General features: G+C 34.0%; 1 protein-coding gene across 1 annotated transcript in view; it reads right to left on the bottom strand.

Annotated features, from left to right (window-relative positions):
* The window catches only part of CEP85L (centrosomal protein 85 like), a 96409-nt gene that overhangs the window by 9629 nt on the left and 66705 nt on the right, over window positions 1–20075 (bottom strand). The window contains exons 4-10 of the mRNA XM_015829121.1: window positions 17097–17218; window positions 8684–8801; window positions 7618–7791; window positions 6441–6593; window positions 4803–4957; window positions 1913–2030; window positions 966–1016 (exon numbers count right to left, since the gene is read on the bottom strand). Coding sequence (XP_015684607.1) covers window positions 966–1016; window positions 1913–2030; window positions 4803–4957; window positions 6441–6593; window positions 7618–7791; window positions 8684–8801; window positions 17097–17218 — 891 coding nt within the window. The remainder of the gene's footprint in view (window positions 1–965; window positions 1017–1912; window positions 2031–4802; window positions 4958–6440; window positions 6594–7617; window positions 7792–8683; window positions 8802–17096; window positions 17219–20075) is intronic.

The following is a 20075-nucleotide window of genomic DNA, read 5'->3' as shown; positions in this document are numbered from 1 at the left end:
GTGTCATCAATTTCAACCACTTCAATACCATCTTCATAAAGTCATGATGCTCCTACATGACAATTCTATGCATATAACTATCAGAAAAATTTCACTGATACTAGATAAGCTGTGGTGGTTTTTCATTTTATATAATATATGACCACTGTTAATAAGCTAAGTAATCCAATTTTTTGATAGCAAGTAAACAATTTCTCACATTCAAAAATGATAAGTTCTCACAAGCCCATTTTGCCAGAAAAAAACCACTTTATGATCAGAGTATTTTTCCTTCCTGTGAATATACCCAAAAGTTGTCTCCTAAAGTAATTTTTTTTTACAAAACTACTTGGTTTTCTTTTCTTGTTTCTTTTTAAAGGACAAATTAACATTTATAGTTTGTAAAGAGCAAGCTAAAGGCATGAAAATGCAGAGAAAATTGTAGGGAAACTAGTGTGGAAATTCCAGCAAAGATATACTGTTAAGGCATCAGTTGTAAGTGTATTTGTTTTACTGTTATGTGCGAGGTTTTTACTACTGAAAATGAACAGAGTAAAACTGGCAACTATCTTCCTGCCCTCTTCCAGCAAAAACTCTACTCCCAGTATCATAACGCATTCTAGGCAAGTCAGTTAGTCATAAATCAGAGGTCAGCTGCATACCAACATTAGCCAATAGATTCCAGCCTCACTTCACTGACACAACAGAAGTCCTGCTGAAGGGGGAAATAACTGGTCTGTAAGGATAAGGTTACCCTTTTCTATTCAAGCTGGCCATGTTGTAGCATTTATTCCTTTGTATGATTTATTTTTAGACTTGCAGTTCAGAAAGCTAAATGACTGAAGCAAAATAAATGATTATTTAAATATCACTAACTAACGTAATGCTAGTTTATGAAGTGCATTCACAGCTTCCTTTTATGATGAGAATGCTTTCTTCTGATGCAGAAGGTAAACATGAGACCTGTGAAAATCACACTGCATTACCTGTATCTCTAAAGATATCTCAGTGATCCGATTTTGTTGATTGTCTATGACCTGTTGAGGAAAAGAAGGTAATAATATTCTTATTTGTGTTTCTGGTTTCCTGTATCTTTTTGAAGGACATATATTTCTAAAAGATATTGCAACATCATGTTTGGAATTAACAACACAGAGAAATTGCTTAGAAGTGTTAATGTTCTGAAGGGCATTTACAGGAGAATGGAATGAAAGCAATACTAGTCTTTAAAAAGGGACACAGGGAAGTTCCAGTCAGCTTAATATATGCACCTGGAAAATTGGTAGAAATGATAACCAGAAAAGAACAACTAAAGAATGTTGATGAATAAAATCAGCATGGATTTCACAAGGTATCCAACCGTCTGGAGCTTTTGAGAATACTAATAATCAGGTTGGTTACTTTGCTGACATTCCTGACCTTCAAGAAGTCTTTGACAAAATTCCTCAACAGCTTTTCAGTAAACTTTTCCAGAGGTCATGAGAAAGAAGGACCTATCTATTATGAATTGCTAACCAGTTAAAAAGCCAGAAAGCAAAGAGTAGGAATCCATGGACAATTGTAAGCATGGAGGGAAAGCTGGATGAAGATGGAGCCTGGCTCAATCCCAATGAGATATTCTTAAGTTCTTAGGAAAATATATCTATAAATATTAAGATAGTAATGTTGGAATAAAATATCTTCCATTCAATATTATATAAATACATAAATGCTAACAGCAGCAAGTCGGTAACAATAGGCTTGCGTTGATTTGCTTCCACTCTCAATCTCTGTCTCTATCTGAGCACACAGTAATCCTGAGTAAAAGCACCGGCTGGTAACTTCTTTTCTTGTTAATGGTAACAGAGAGGAAAAACTAATATGACAGCAATATAGACCAAAACTGAATCCACTTGATATTTAGTCAACCATATGACCATTTTAATGTACTGACCTTGTAAGCCTTCTCATTTTTTTCTTTGAGGCTTTCATTTTCATTCTGAAGTTGTTTTGCGTCCAACATAGGAAGGCGGACACCATCTTCCAGACATTTTTCTACTTTCTGTTGCAAGCTGTCGTTTACATTTTAGTCAGCAAAACAAACAAGCGGACAAGTCAGGGCAAAAGTTGCCATTCAAAGACAAGAAAAATTACCTGGATAACTCACACTGTTTCTTCCCATATCGGTTAAATATTATGCCCCCCCACTAAAAAAAAAAAGACTTGTCCATGTAAATAGCCCTATGACATACAAATGTTCCAGAGCAGGTAAGCATCTTACTTTCATTTATCATCATTTTTCAAGGATGAAAATATTATCACAATGAAAATTGTGGTTTAAAATAGAAGCAAGACTCTGCTTCAAATATGTATAGACTTTCAGGAGAACACAAAACCAGCACGGTGGATTATACTCTCACAAACAAAAGAGGTACCAAATGTAAGATGGAAACAATGCACTCAGAGATTTGGCTAACTATCCTTAAATATTTAACCTTTCATCATCTGAACAAGCTGTTTGTTTCTTCTATCTTTTAGGGTCATGAACTCAAGTGGCCCATACTTTAGGATATTCAAAATGAAATACTAAGGTAATTTTTTGTTACTATCTGTACTGGAGAATTACCAATTTTTCCTTTAATTTCTGTACCAGTTTTTTCAAAAAAACTTCATAAAACAAGGGATTCAAATTGCCTTATTTTAAGATACATTTGCAAATGACACCTAAATGATACCACATGAAACCTGGTCATTCATAAAACTTCTTTCAGCCTTTAAAGATGCCACATATTGTTAATTTTGTTGTCGGAAGTTAAAATTGCTGATCTTTTGGATTCTGTTAATTTCTTTCAGGAAACTAAACTAACAAACATACAACTTTCCAAGCTGACTTTATCATCTGTAGAGATTAAGTACAGAAGGGAAATTAGAAGAAATTCTTGATGGGTTTCATGGCATTTTTCAGACTCTTCCTAATATTTTTTGCCAATTTTTAAGATGTTAGGCAGAGATAAATACTTTCATGCTGCCATGAGCCAAACTGTCCTTCAACATCATCAGCACACTAGGTAAAAGAAGTGGGTGGAACATCATAGAGGAGAAACATGTCCCATGAAGCCTTGTCCAATGGGGGGAAAAACCCTTCGTTTTATAACATTTTTTCCCTAGGAAGCTTACCACTCTTAATTTATTTTCTCTGTAGAGAAAATGGTCCCATTTCACTGCAGTGGGAGGGAACAATTTTTTTCTTGTCCAGAGTGAAGCATGTTGTTGTTTTTTTTGCAGACAGAGAAGTTGAATTTTTATGTCTAAACAAAGAACTGCTTTGCTTTATTCAAAACAGGGAATAATTTTCCAGTCACATGTACAGAGAAAAGCAGTCCTTATTCCCTATAGAAGAGGCCTGGGAACAGTTCTTCCTGGGATTGATGCTTTTCATCTATAGGTGAAAGTTTACCAACTTCTGTAGGATAGATCTTTTTTATTGTTATGCCACTGTGTGTGAACACTGAAGTTTTGCCAGTTATACTAAGCTGGAAAATTAGCATCAGATAGCCAGACATCCTGTCATTGATGGAGGACATATTATAAAATATTAAAAGGACAGTAGGTTGGAGAAGCAGTTTTAAACCATAAGCCAATCATGAATAATCATTTAACTAATGAATTAAATAATTCATTTAATAGAGCTTTTCCACACCTTCCTCCCTAAAAGCACAATAATACATAAGCAATCAGAATAGAACTGGAAGGGATCTTGGAGGTCTTCTAATCCAGCCTCCTGCTCATTTCAGACAAGTGACTGTCCAATATTTTCTTAAAAACCTCGCGTGATGAAGTACCTACAATTTCTGAATGCAAGCTGTTCCACTGGTTAATTGTCCTCACTGTTAGGAAGTTTCTCATTAATTCCAGGTTGCTTCTCTCCTTTCTTAGTTTCCATCTGTTGTTTCTTGTCTTGCCTTCTGGTGCTTTGGAGAATAAATTGATTCCCTCCTCATTGTGGCAGTCTCTCATATACTGGAATAGTGCTATCATGTCACCCCTAGTCCTTCTTTTCTCTAGACTGGCCATATCCAATTCCTGCAACCGTTCTTCATAGGTTTTTGTCTCCAGGCCCTTAATCATCTTAGTTGCTCTTCTTTGCACTTTTTACAAAGCCTTAACATCTTTTTTGTAATGTGGTGACCAAAATAGGATATATCATTCCAGGTGTGGTCTTATTAAGGATTTATAAAGTGGTACTAATACTTCATGTGATTTTGATTCTATACCTCTGTTTATACAACCAAGGATTATATTACTTTTTTTGGCTGGCACACTGCTGACTTATGTTTAAGTGATTGTCCACTAGGACTCCAAGGTCTCTCTCACAGTTACTGTTTTTGAGCTAGGTCTCGCCTAATCTGTACTTATATTTTTGATTTTTCCTGCCCAGGTGTAAAAACCTTGCTTTTCTCCACATTAAATATCATTTTGTTGGATAGGGCCCATTGTTCAAGTCTGTCAAGATCTTTTTGGATTCTGAGCTTGTTTTCTGGGATGTTGGCTATTCCTGCCAGCTTAGTGTCATCTGCAAATTTGATGAGATCCCTTTCTATTCCCTCATCTAAGTCATTTATGAAGATATTGAATAGTACTGGGCCTAAGACAGAACCTTGTAGTACCCCACTGCTTACTCAATGCTTAAAGCACTAATATGTGGCTGCCCTGCCTTCTGTGTAATATAGAAGATAAAAGTTTATTTCTACCAACTCCACTAGAATTGAATCAGCAGATCACTAGATGGAAATATCTTATATGCAGCAACACACCCAGAGGGTGACCAATTTCGTTACCCATACCTTTGCACTGCAATTATCAACTCTTTTTCTTTCTTCTTCTGGCACACAAGCTGCAATTCTTTTTCTTTACATTGTGTCTTAGATTCTTCCAATTCCTTTTCTAGCTTAGCCATAGTAGCTTTCAGTTGCTTATTTTTTTCTTCAAGACCCTGTAGCTGTAAAACAGGAAGTTTAAGGGCATCAGACAAAAATCAAAGAGGCTGTGAATTCTAGTCCTGCCTTAAACATGTCTTGGTCATTTAGAGACTGTAGCACTCTCTCACCCCTAGGAAGAAGCCAAGAAGCCAAACCACTGCCCAAAAAAGATTGCCCAAAAAGTCTGCAAGGACTTGGAAGGAGAGGGAGGGAGGGAGGGAGGGAGGGAGGGAGGAAGGAAGGAAGGAAGGAAGGAAGGAAGGAAGGAAGGAAGGAAGGAAGGAAAGATTTTCCCATAGACTTGCAAGAATGAAATCTGTTCTCTTGGCACAATTCAAAAAGACAAATGCAAAGTAAAAGAAATAGTTTGCAGAGGCTATCAAAGTAAAGGAGCACGGCCATGCACTGACTTTTAATATTGTATAGAAATCATCATTTTTACAAATAATAAAGATCTCAAAGGATAATGCAAAACTGATGGCGCTTCATGGGTGAGAAGCGAAATGTCTTAAAGAAAAATCAGAAAGTCCAGTTGCCTTTTTAAAAAAAGCACCTTAGGGACAAGGAATAAGGCATACAACTTCCGGTATTGCTGATTGTTTTTGAAGTTTGTAAAATTCAACATAATTCTTTTTAATTTCTTCTTTCCTGAGGCATTTATAAATCCAAAAGATCCAACTAAAAATTTTGTCTGGGCTCTGTACTATTATTAAATAGCAAAAGTAAAATGTTTCAGGTTTTCTGTTTTTTCTAATATAATAATCCTTAAGGCATTTTATCATATCTAATTTAAAAGTGTTTCATTTTAAGGATAGGGGGAAGTCTCATTTTTAACAATTTTTATAATGTAAATTTGTAATGTAAAAAACTAATTATTTTGTATTATCCCGACAGATTATGTTGGGCTTTTCTTGAAAATTAATTCTGTAATTATGAGAATCCCACACCTATTAATTTTCTTAAATCCAAGAATACAAGATGTTAAAGATAATATATGTATTGTGACAACTGGATTATTAAAAAATTGAAGATTAATATCGTTTTTCATAATTAATTTTTCCTTAAACACATTCATATGCGTGCGTGCATACCCATCCCCCCCCCACACTCTCTCTCGCATACACACACAAAGTGATGTATCTGTCAATTTAAAATCTTATAGGCTAAACAAACATTTTAAACAAGCAATTTTTATTTGTGCATTAAGATTTTCTTCCTTCTGCAGAGAGTCTCACATAACTTCTGGAAAGCAGAACTGGGAGGCTGCAGGAGAGACTGGGAACTGATGCTCCAACAGTGGGCTATTGCACCAGTACAGGAACACTGTTGGATTTATGTCTGTATATTCAATAATTCTGAACACAATTGATTGTTAAAGGGATTTCTGTTAAAAGTGTGGAAACTATATAGAGTACATTGTGGGCAGGTAGGAAGCACGAAAATATATCACTCAGCAAAACCTTTGAATGAGCTGCTTTTAAAGCAAAACAACACATCAATTACCTCTTTACTTTGCCTTTCAATATCATCCAGTGTTGGCAAATCAGCTAGGTATTTTTCAAGTGTTTCAATTCGTCTCTGTTTCTCTTTATTTTGTTCCAATTCTTTCTGGCATTTCTTTTTTAGGCTACTTATGTACCTGTCTCGGGTTTTGAGCTAGAAAAAAGGTAAGATTAGATGTAAAAGGTAAAGTAAGAAACCAATTAAAAAAAGAATAGGTTGATTTATTCTTCAAGCTCAATCACCATTATTTTCAGCATTATCTATTTATATGTTACTAAAAATGTAACCTTGAACTAGTAAGTGCATCACAGGACAATAATTTTTGAACCAAGATACTTCAAATGGGCTAACTTACAGAATGTGTCCAAAAACTGGGGGTTAGGACTCCCATGGAATTGAAATTAGGCAAATCTATATATTGTAAAGCATTTTATGATATAAAAATAATCATAAAACAGTTTAAGATATGGTACTTCAGGTCACAAAATATTTCATGGGCTGATGTTTGACTGTGCTATACAGTTCAATGTGGGCTATTTTCAAGGCAGATACATTTCTGAATCTATCCTAACTTTTCCCATAAAGGCAGTGTATTATAAATTCTGTCACTGTAGAAGGCATTGAGGAATCTGATAAGGAAACGGGGCAAGGGTTGTTTAGTATTTTAATAAAAATAATGTTAGCGAAAAGATAAAACAGAATGTAATAGAATGTTGATTTTTTTTCAAAGACTGCATACTTTTGCTTAGTGTAATATTTCCATAATTAAACATTTTTACAGGATTTACCTACATGTCTATCCAAACTATGTCTTGTTTTATTAATAACAGCACTCTAGAGACCAATTAAATTCTGCTTCCTAAGATTACCTGCCTCAACAGGAAAAAAAAACTTCTTCAAAGTAGCATAATTTCTATTCCTGCTGGTAGACTATGTCTAAAATATTAAAAAAACTGCATAAATAGCTTTGATGCTTAATGGTTTTCTGAATGATGTATTCACTTCAAATAAATACAAAACACTTCTCTCAATTATACGAAATGGGAAAATTATCCTAGTGAATAATCTAAAGATCCAGTAAATAAATCTGCCGGCTATAATGCAGCATACATGACTAAGCAATGTATGCTTGTATTATAGAGATCAAATTATTCAATAACATCAGTATGAGACTCACCTTCTCTTCCATTTTCTTTTTATCTTCATTAGATTTGTTTACTATTTCTTTCAAAAACTCACTGAGCTGTAGCTCCTTATTTTGTACTGATACAAGCTTAACTTGCTCCCTTTCACATTGGGTCAAAGATCTCTCTGCAAATTGAGCTGGCATTGATATTTTCTCATACTGAGGCTGGTTTAGGAAAAGAACAAGAAAACGATTAGAAAAAGAAGAAACTGTTACTAACTACCACACAGTTGAAGGAAAGCTCTTCAGAAAGGTTCTCCCACTGGAATTTTTGACTCAGTTAACTGCTGGCAAGATAGGGATGGTTGTGAGGTGCCAGCAGTTGACAGATGAACCTTCTCTTTTCCTGAATGAGACCTTGGTGATACGCTGGGGTGGGGAGCAGGGATACTGTCTTCCTTGCAGCCCACAGCTTCCTTTGTGCCTCTTTACCCAGCAAAGTGGCGGACAGTTCCGCAGGTCAGCCAAGGAAGAGTGAAAGAATGATTTCTAACCCTCCCTGCCAGTTTTTCACAAGCAAAATTAATGGGAAAGCCAGAGGGAATTTGGAAGTTGTTCCTGCTTTTTTGCCTGTCTGTAGTCTGTTTCTTTGTTTAGGTAAGAAAATATCTGTGAAAGGATGACTCAACAAGTCATAGGTTTTCTAGTATACAAAAGCATATCAAATGAGAAAAGTAAAGGAAAAACACCTATATGATCAAAAGTCTGTATTCTAAAGTCATACTCAAACCTCTAATGATACAATAATAAATAATATTAGTGTTATGTATATAACGAAACTTTAGATGTTTAAATGTCAAAGCATTTAAATGTAATATGTGTCAATTTGAAACCCGTGTAAGGAAATAATAACACATATATTGAACTGATTTCAAATGATATTCAAGTGCATAAGTGCTCCTTTACACTATGCACCAAATTTCTTTCATACTTCTACCTGTAGAAAGTGGGATGTTTCATTATAATGTTAATATAAATTTGTCCTGAAGGATGTTGAATTTTTCAGGACTTTCATTAGACTAATAATAACAAATACAGAACAAAAACCTCATCTTACCTGGAAACTATTCATGTATGATTCTTCACAATTTACAATGTGCCCTAATCTTGCTTGTTGAGCTCGTAGTTCATTCTCTCTTATTTTCTGATACAGAAGGTTAATTTGCTGGTTTTGCCTGGAAATTATAAGAAAGGAAAAAGTCAAGTTACTTGAGTCTTATTTTCACCCTCTCATCCATTCGAGATGGAATTAGCATTTTATTATCTCAAATGTAATTTTGGAATTTGTACTGACTGTCTCAATTAATATTAATGATGTAATCAGCATTTTATTCCTGTCCCTATGATTTTTGTTGAGCATATAAAGCTTTCATGCCTATGAAAACCTTCTGATTCATTTCAGCGGATTCATAGCTCTTTCTGCACATAAAAAAATTAAAAAAAGGATTCTTCTTTTTATTGAACTGATAGGGAAAAGCTCCCTTGTGCAAATGTGATTCTTAATGGGAAATGCAGAATACGTTATTTCAGAACAGAAAATGTACCTCCAGCATACATCAATGAATAATATACATGCATTTTCCATCTCCAGAAATCTGCAAGTGGCATGTAAAATTAACTTGTACATATTTTAGTTGTGCTACAGTATATTTTCATTGTACTTACATATTTGGATTCATGAATACATTCCAATTTCCATGGGTTTTCATACCAAGATGACGAGCTTTTGATTATTACATACTGTAGCTTGAAATTCACTTGACTTAATGCATATCCTTGAAAGTGCAATTGAAAGAACTCAGTTCTTGTACCTCTACAGCTTGTACGGATGGGAATTCCTTTCCTATTTGTTGCTTCCCCCATGAAAATCTTAGCTTCTTGTTTTCCTCTCCTCATGTTACATAATTTATGTCTCCCACCCCAAGCTAATTATCTTTCTCAAACTGTTGCTTTTGGGCAGCAAAGATCTACTGGATGCATCTCAACTACAAGAAATTCAGACAGCTATTAAATAGCAGGCAAGAGATTTTTTTAAAAAAAACCAACAACCAAACTTTTTATTGCCACCAAGTGATCATTAGATCAAAGAGTTGACCTGTTGATTGTGTTTTTAATTTTTTTCTTTAACTTCAAGCAGTTGTTGATACAATGTGAAAGGGAAAAAAGACACTGCATGGAGTAGCCAAAGTGTTCTGCATAACAACTGGAGGAAGCTTTACATGTACTAAAAAGTCTCTTCCAACCATTATTCTGAGGGTTCCCAGAGCTGGAATTTTAGCAAAGAAAGCAACAGAAAGCTGAATGTCTTACTAGGGATGACTTGTTACACTCAAGCCTCACTAAAAAAAACAAGGATCAATGTTAACATTTTCATTAATTTTTAAGCAATTAGCTAGAACAACTTTAATTTTCACAATTTGAACCTTAAAAAGAGAATGTAAAAGATGGTGGCTATTCAAAAAGCATATCAAAACAAACTCTACAGGAATATCTTCAATTCTGCACATAATCCTCTAAGTCTCTGGCGTTATCTGACAATAAAAGTCTCATGATTTGTGCATTTCGTTGTTGATAATGTTATATGGTGGCTATAATCCTTTGGTACCTCAACAGCTGTTACTAGTAATCCACTATGTAACTCCATGTTGATAAGGCTTTACTAAAAAAAAATGCAGCATGCACTTCACATTATGATCCCAAAAATCTACTCAGCATGTGACAACTGAAATAATATGACAACAGTGGTAGTCTAGAAATAATACTAGCATCTTTTAGATTCTTAAATTTAACTTGTTAAAGGTCCTCAAGTTTCCACTATAGAAAAATCCAAATTCACATACCAAAATGAAATTATTTGCTCTCAAAGTCAATCATGGGTTTGTTTGTTTTTTTAAAAGTTACTTTACTTTAGTTAAGCTGTTTAAAATCCTTTAAAAAATCACTTGGATCCATTATTTCTTGCCAAGATGCTTTTAATTTCTCCCTTGCTGAAAGCCCCTATTCATTTGATCACATTTTGCAAAGTAAGTTGCACTTATCACACAGTAAAATATCAATCATTTTGATATTTGATAAGTTGCACTTATCAGAGAATAAAATATCAATCGCAATCATTTGTTCTCAATGATAAAGTAAGCTGCACCTACATGACAGACTCCTGTAAATATTGAGTGTTGCTTAATTGTGATTCATAAATTAATTAGGCGGCTTACCTGTCTTCTTTCTTTAGTGGATAGAAACAGAAGCAATAACTCTCGGTAACTACCAAAGAGAAGCAGAGTGATCCAAACAATTGATATCTTTTCCACTAAACCTAATAAGAAGAAATTAGCCTGGATAGCCGCAGAGGTGGTGATTGCACGATGTTCCAGGAGGGTATGTCTGAGGAAATGGTGTCCTAGAATCTGAAGATCCTTCCTTACAAAGTATCCAGAATCATATAATCATGGAGTTGGAATCAGGCATTTAAGCCATTGAGCCCACCTCCCATCTTGGGACAAGAATTCAAATTAAAGCATTCATGACAGATGGTTATCCAGCTTTTGCTTTAACATATTTAGTGACCAAAGAGCCCGTAGTTCCACTGCCAAATAGTTCTGAGTATCAGGAAGCCTTTTCTAACAATCAATAAGAATCTACTTTCCTGCAACTTCAAGCTATTATTGCATGTCTTGCTATGGAGCAATGGAAAACATGTTTTGCTCTTCAGTCTGACATATTTCAAATATTTAAAGAATTCTATTGTGTTCCCAGTCTTTTCTTCTCATGATTAAGCATTCTCCATTCCTTTAAACTCTTTTTTTCAATTTTAATTTCCCATCAATATTCAAAATAACTTTATCAATTATCATTTTTCTCATAATTAATTACATTTGGGTAACTAAAAGCTTTCCTTATACCGACCCTCTTAGTAGTTTTATATTTCCCATCTTATAAAAAATTGTTATCCTAGCTCAGGGATAGGCCAAAGAGCCAAGGTTGCCTACCCCTGTCCTAGCTACAAATCACATCCTTCTAATTTATAATGGTCCTTTTATTTCTAACAATTGTCTATTCTTTTAATCATATTCAAACATCAATTAGATGGTATAATATCTCATCTAATTAGTCAGGACCTTTATTTTCTTCAGTCTTACTCTAGCTTTCTTCCTTTGCCAAATAACTTTGCAAGTCAGTGCATTTAGGTCCCCAAGTATTTCTTCCTCTGTTTCTGTATATATTATTTGGAATAAAAAGACAATTTAATTAAAGTGTTTTTGTAAAAACGTTTAATCCATTTATATTCGTTAAACAGCCTCCATTTTCTTTCTCCTTCAATTTCTCGTTCCCTAGTTTTCAGCATTTCTCCTAAGAGCTCTGTCATCCATTCTATCAATTCTGCTTCCTTGTCCTCAAATATGCTCTGACGTCTTGAAAAGTGAAATGTCTTTCCCATTTCCGGTGTTATATCTGGTCTTCCAAATTTTTACTTATCTGTGCCTGTCTGTTGGTTTCTTCTTTCGAATCCTCTATCTTTATGTCAGTTTCCTCTATTTTTTCTTCTGGTTTCTGAGTTGCTAGTTCATTCTTTATGGTCATTTTTAAACATTTTTTGCTTGTAAGTTTAAGTTGGAGAGTTGCTCATTTATGTTATTTAAATTATTTTTAGTCTCCTCATAATTTAAAACAATTGTCTCTTGAATTGATTTCAACATGGAAAGAATTTCTTTCTGAAGTCCATTTACATTTTCTTGTTGATTATCCATGTTTCTTCCAAAGAGAAATAGTCCAGAAGCAACTTCCTCACTGTTTCTTAATAGTTCTTGATAATTCTTGAAACTAAAAATCAATCAATATTTGTAATCCAGGTCGGCCAATTTAGAATGGTTACTTGTCTCCTTCATAAAGATAAAACAGCCCAAAGATTTTTCTTCCCTTTTCCTAGCTGCAATCTGGAAAAGTGAAAGTTTCCAGGGATAACAAAGAGCCTTATCTAAGTCCAGGCTTCGTGCCAAATTTTCTTTAAGCATAATAAATTGTAATGCCAAGGTTCACCACTAGATGTCGTAAACATCCATCTTCCAGCTTTTAAGTTCAAACCTATTTCACTAACTTTCCAAATATCTTCAAAAAGAAAGTCTTAAAAATACTTTTAGTCCCCAAATTTGTCAAAGCTTTGTCTCTATATTAAATCCAAATTAATCTTGTAGTTTTCTCTAATTTCCCCCCAAAGAAAGTTATTCACCGCTTCTCTTTTCCTGAGAGAATGGGGTAGAAATTCTCCTTCTCTCTATCATCTGGCAGACTCTTTGCTTTGGGAATTCTTTTTTCCAGGAAGAGGTTTTAAAATTATAAAGAGAGGGTTGTTCTCACCCAGTTCCATCCGTGTTGTTCAGAGGTTGTTAGTTAGTGCTTATCTTGGGTTGTCGGTGGCTTCTGGTTGGCCTCATAAATGTGGCCAGTCTTTCTTCTCCCGGTTTGAAGGGCTTCCTCGGATCAAACGGAAGTGCAACTGCCCCTCCGTGATCGACAAGTGTCCCCCTTTTTCTTCGTCACCTCTCCTGGGTGACCTTTTTAGGGTCCCCAGCAGAGCGAAATCGGACATGGAAAACGTCCCACACAAAACCGTATCTTATTGGAGAGGTATAAATCTTCCCTTGAGAAGCCTGGAAAATATTCTGACATTTATTTTCTTTGTACAAGTCCTCCACTGTTTTATTGGATCACAGAGGCCACTTTGTTCTCCGTTCTTTCTTCCTGGTAATTATAAATGCTGATTCAATTTTTACCTAATTTCTTCCTAAAGGGTTTAATAAAACCTGAAATTGGTTATTTCAAAATCCAGTTCCAAGGTTCTTCTTTCTTTTCTCCTCTATTTTAAACATACTGCATATAATTGACAGGCGGTGGCACATAAACAGGTGCTAAGAGGCAATAGGTATTCAGTTATACACGTAATCTTCACATGTATAATATTTATTTATAAATGCTGATTGAAACTGTGTGGATTATATCGTTCTTTCAACAGATATAACTCAAATGTGGACAAACTTGAAATATTGTAGGGGGGTGTTTCTTCTTATTTTATGTACAGCTTTCAAATTCAGAATAATGTGTGTTCAATAAGATAAAACAACATGGTATTTTATATATATATGGATTTATTTTAAAATTTACAATAAGTCTGAAAGTAACTTTTTAGACTAATAGAGAAACTATTCCAATTCCACTGCCTTTGCTTTTTGAGGGAGGAGGGAATCTGATTTTGATACAAACCAAGGTTTTTAGAATTTGTTCAACTGTTATACAGTATGAACTGATTTCTCTCTATACTCTACAGCCAGAAAACTAAACAGTTAATTCAGGTTAAATAATATCTTCAGCTACTATATTTGATTCCAAGCCTGCATTATCTTTTTCTTTAAAAGTTCAATAACCAAGTCAGTTATTCTGAAGTCAATTTTAATTACAGTATATTCAGATATATTTTATATAATTTTGTTTGTAAAACTCTTGGTATAACACAGGTACATAAATACCAGCTATATGTTTAAACCAGCTATATGTTTAAAATTTCTTGGCAAGATTTCAGAAGTGATTTGCCATTGCCTGCTTCCTAGAGATGAGACTGAATGACTGGACCAATATCACCCCGTTGGCTTTGTGCCTCACAACTTCCTGGTTTCTATCCTGGTGCCTTAATTACTACCTCAAACTGGACCTCTTATGGCCTTTGCTTTAATGAAATTCTTGTCATATTTGACCAAGCATAAGATAAGAATAGAAAATATTTATTTTAATTTATTCTGGATATTAATTCTTGTTTTTTCAAATGAAAAACAGCATGTATATATTTCATTGATATAAATCTCTAGTGAAGCCAGATTTAGAGTAGTGGAAGAAGTCCAACTATGTGTGAGTGGATGTCCACTCATGCAATGGAACTTTCCTTTGCTCTCTCTCTTTCAATCCGATGCCAATTCTCTGGTACATAACTGAGAAGTCATGGAGTCTTCAAGAAGGTGAGGGGATCTGTTATGCTATCAGATGCTCTCCCCATTATTTCACACCTTTGCTACCAATGATGCCTAGTTTTATTACTCTGCTCTGAAAAGCATATTCCAAAACTCAAAACAAGAACATAATCTTCAGCCATCCCACAAATTTCTTCAGAATTATTTTTATTCTGTTAAAAAAGGATTACTTTTAAGTAAGCGTGCCTACGTTTTCAGCTATAAAAGAACAAAGGGTTGAAACATTGTTTCTAGAAACCAGACAGAGGCTTATAAAATGAATAGCTCTATAGCACTAATAGAGAGCATTCCCTCTCCATTATAGCATTAGAACTTGGCATTAGAACAGAAGCTGATTAACAGTAACATTCCTTCCAAAAGAGCATAGCTTAGTGGAATCCTAAGAAATTACATTAGCTGCTTGTTAGATGGCTTTTAGAAAGAACAAGTGGGACCCTGTAACCCATGTTGGAATGCATTCCCAATATATGTTAGGCAGTATAAAAAAAAGCAATCACATTAAAAGAGCAAGAACAGCTCAACTGTGCAAAAATTGAACTTGTTTCTGAATATTTAAAAGTATATCCAAACAGCATGCAATTCAATAAAGTATGAGGGCAACTGAATTCACATGAACAGTGGACTTGCTAGGAGGAATTCTAAGATAGAATTTAATCATATTAAATTTAAGACCAATTCTTTCATATGACTCAATTATGCATCAGGCAATATCAATATGGCTTTGTTCTGCCACTGATCAAGTCAAAGCAAATACATGTACAGTACATGGTAACAAAAACATGTATTTAATCAACAGACTCACAATGTTAACTATATTTCTATTAATGATAATCAGTGATCATCATATTTCTATTATGATGATCAACTTCAGAATTTCAAGTATTATTGTATTACGTGGAATGACATTTACTCCTCCAAATCTTAACCTTAGAGTTTACCTTTCCTAAAAAAAAAAAAAAAAGCCTTTGGAACACCACAATGCTGTTTAACAGAGAACACAGCAAAGGCTATTATTTCCAGGGACTTATGTCATGTGCCTAGCATCTGGAATTTATTCACACTATCATTCTAGGTAATCCTTGCCAATAAACAGTGCCAATATTAGCACGGACACTTCAGTAGTAGTATGCCATGGCCAATCAAGGTCAAAACAATTTAAAATATTGTAAAGCAGTAGTTGCATAGTGTAAGTTATTTTCAAGAGAGCCAAGTCAAGGCACAAATGTAATACTATGCAAAATCATATAAGAACATACTACTCCCTCTAGTGTTAAAATGTAGTGTTTAATAATTGCAAAATAATGAAAATAATGAGGCAATCTAAAAAAATAAAGCAAAACTAAATCATATGGCAGTCAAGAAGAAGGGAATAGGAACACTCTCATGTGTTCACACCTTTATTATATTCATCTAATATGATGCACTATAAACTACAATTTCAATTAAACTGTTTCTGGAATGAAATTCTCAAAATTTCTTAATGAATTATCTTCAAAGAGTCATGAACTCTTTTTATCTTTCAATCAATCCATGTGATCAGAAGTAATGCTGAGAATGAGAATGTGTACTTCCTTATGGACCAAGTGGTTATCTTTTTGTATCAAGGAAATGTCAATCATAGCCCAAAACATATATAAGAGTATACCTTTACCATAATGATTTCAGTATGGATGTCACTTTTTTTTAACATAATCATATCCATTTGTTTTTTATTATATGCTTTTCTTCATGCAAGTATGAAGGGCTGAAAAGCAAAGAACCCTAGGTACACCAAAAGGAAGACTACTAGTCCCATAAAAATGTGAAGAGAAGACTACACAGGGCCCCATAATTAATGAAATATGGATGTAGGCAACCATACTGCATCAAATGCTGTACATAAATCTTCAGGAACATCACTTTACAAAATGTTTACTGGTTTAAAGTGAAATGGAGCAATTCCATAGTATTGTTCAATTTTAATTGCATCTTGTTTAATGACATTACATTTTATATATCAGTGTAGTTTAATACAAAGCCTTGTTATGCTTTGACAAACAGAAGTCACCAGAGATCAAATATTCAGCATTATCCTATAATAGTATATTTATTTTATTTATTTATTTTATTAAATTTTTATGCTGCCCATCTCTCCTATAAGGCAATTTGGGGGGCTTACAAAGTATAAAAACAAAGAAAAATTATTAAGAAAAATTATTAAAATATATTAAAATATTACGATACAAATTAAAAATTTGAAAGTATACAAAATTGTGCATAAATTATATTCACAAGATAATATATAAGTACCACTATATTGCTAAATAGAGGTACACAGTTACACCCCATAAACTCTAAATATGTTTCTATTACCTAAAACAGCCCCAGTGCTCACTACTCAAAGAGGGCAAAATAAGAGACTGCCTTGCTTTGCAAGGCAAGTGTGAAGCAAATTGAGGCCACAATAGATTTACTTACCGATCAATCACAATTTCTTTTTGCCTTAACAGCCCTTCTTTAATTTTCATCAGGGACTCCCAATTATTATAGTCCTGAAAGTTTGCAGCTGGATAACTCTGATGATATGATCCACCCAGAACCTGCACAAAAAATATGCATAAAAACACCATTGATAAATCAGAAAATGAGAAAAGTCTTATCTTCCTCATATATTTACACATTTATAACATGTATCAAGGTGCTTAGCCATTGATAAACAGCCAATAGCCAATAGACTTCATGAATGTATTTTGGAAACTATAAATATCCATGTTTCTTCTTTCTTTAAGGTATCACCGTTTCACATTTTATAGAAGCTTTAATCTGCATATTTCTATCTAATGTTTTCTTTTAAGGGAGTGAAATCTAACTGAAGCATTAACACAGATTTTATTTTCTGTATTTTCATCATCCTGGGATTCATTGGTTACATTTTGGAGGCAATGAATATCTCATATTGAGAAGCTGTGCCACTGACAGTTTGGGCAACATTTCAATGAAGATTGTAGATAATAAAACTATATAAATGAAAAATGTATTCTTTATTTTTTGTTTACAATGACTTATGAAATTCAGCTCTATGTAGGGCTCAGGAGTGGTTTCATAAATTAGCCAGATATTAAAAAAAAAAAAAAAAGCTAAGCACAGTTGGATTGTTTATGCATACAAGGCAGACTGCCAATAAATCCGAGAATTGTAGGCTGCACTGGAAGTTGAAAAATTTCCAAAGGAAGGCAATGGTAAACCAACTTTGTGCTGTTGCCAAAAACTTGCACGGATCTGTGTAACCACTAGTTAAGCTTGGCCAGAGGACCTTTTTTCCCATAGAGCAAGGGGACTGGATCTGATGATTAAATGCCACTTCCTTCTCTACAATTGTCTTCTGAATATCAGTATGACATTTTAAAAGAAACATGTTTTCAGCTCAGTAGGCCTGTCTGGTGTAGTGGTTAAAGCCATTAGGCTAGTCTACTCCTAGCTGCATGACTTTGGGCCACTCATTCTCTTTCTCAGCCCTAGAAGACAATGGCAAACTAATTCCAAAAATGTTGCTAAAAAAGCTGCAAGAAAAAAAACACATACATGCCTATGAGAATATATAGGTAGTCCTCGACATACAAAGTGTCACTTAGTGGCCATTCAAAGTTACAATAGACTCTGATAAAGGGACCTATGACCCAGTTTTGAAGTTCTGACATCCACCCCCCCCCCCCGAGGTCACATGACAATATTCTGGGCCCTTGGCAAATGGTCAACATTTACGGCCATTTGCAGTGCCTTATAGTTATATGACTGCAACTTATGACATTTTTGCCAGGGCTCAATAATGGTTGTAATCCAAGGACTAGCTGTATTGTTCTATAACCAGAAGAATGTTTTCTAGATCATCTGTACTGCTATAGTACTGGTTCCTATCTCAAAGCTCCCTATGAGTTTGTTTTGTTGCAGTATGTAAGGCATATGCCGGATACACACTATGTATCCTTTTTCTTAAAATTTATGGATACCAGAGTTGAAAAATTTAAGACACTATATTTGTATTAATATATCAGTATAAGCTAATTTATTTGTTTAATTATCATTTATCTCAACTATTTTTCCTACTTAAATCAACTTTTAAATAATTTCATAAAAGAAATGTTGATTCAATCAGGTCAATCTGGGTAGTTTACAATACATTATTTTACCAGTACCAGTAACATAACTTATTTGACCAACAGGTATTCAGAACAGATGAACTTTTGATTCTATAGGGTACATAGTACTAAATTCTCACAGCAAGTTCTGAATCAGAAAAAAAAATCCTGCATGACTAAAAGACCGATTATGTGTTATTTCTAAATATTAAAAGGTAGCATCCTAAAAGAGTCAATAAGTCAATTTAATTAATCAGTAATTAACTAATTTGGAGAAATCCAAAAGATTAAGAATAAGCTATTTTAAAACCATAGCTGAATTGCTTCTGAAGCCCAATACAACAATTTTGTAATAAGACATGTTTTATTTTCAGTATATACCAAAAGTACTCTATAGACCAATGAAGGTTATATAAAAGTGAGCTTGGCTTTGGCTTCTATATTTTAGTATTGTAAACATTAGGATGAATAAATTGTAAAGCAAAAAATACAACATTTAGAACATACAAATATACAATATTTAATACATTAACAAATTTTGCGAAAGTTAGTCACACATTTTCAGAAAGTTTCAACTTATATTCTGGCCAATGTTATGGACAACACTTTTAGGTGGCACTTCAGATGACGTTCAGAGCAAGTGTGTCTGGAATTTTCCAGAGATAACAGAAGGTCTCTCCTAAGTATAGAAACACTTGTTTTAATAAGTGTTTATATTATCTTCTCATTACAGTGAAATTTACTAAAGATCATTACACTCCTTTACCTTCTTTGAAGCTCTTAGAGCCCTATCAATTTTTAAAAGCCTATCAATTTTTAAATTGTGGAATAAAAAGTATAACAACATTATTCCAATTTATTACTATATGATTGAATGAAACCATACATTTAAGAAGTTAAAACAATGCCAAATATTTGGGCTAAATAACTGATAACATCAGAAATTATTATTATTATTATTATTAATAATAATAATAATAATAATAATAATAATAATAATAATAATAATAATAATAATAATAATAATAATAATAATAATAATAATAATAATAATAATAATAAAGTTGGAAGGGACTTTGGAGGTCATCGAGTCCAACCCTCTGCTCAGGCAGGTAACCCTACACCATTTCGGACAAATGGCTGTCCAGTTTCTTCTTAAAAACTTCCAGTGTTGGAGCATTCACCGCTTCTGGAGGCAGGTTGTTCCACTGGTTAATTGTTCTAACTGTCAGGAAGTTTCTCCTTAGTTCTAGGTTGCTTCTCTCCTTGATTAGTTTCCATCCGTTGCTTCTTGTCCTGCCTTCAGGCGCTTTGGAAAATA

This window comes from Protobothrops mucrosquamatus, unplaced genomic scaffold (assembly GCF_001527695.2).
Source record: "Protobothrops mucrosquamatus isolate PMUCROS unplaced genomic scaffold, P.Mucros_1.0 scaffold_230, whole genome shotgun sequence".
NCBI classification, from domain to species: domain Eukaryota; kingdom Metazoa; phylum Chordata; class Lepidosauria; order Squamata; family Viperidae; genus Protobothrops; species Protobothrops mucrosquamatus.
The sequence above is the reverse complement of the archived record's forward strand: the minus strand, read 5'-3'. Positions and strand labels throughout refer to the sequence as shown.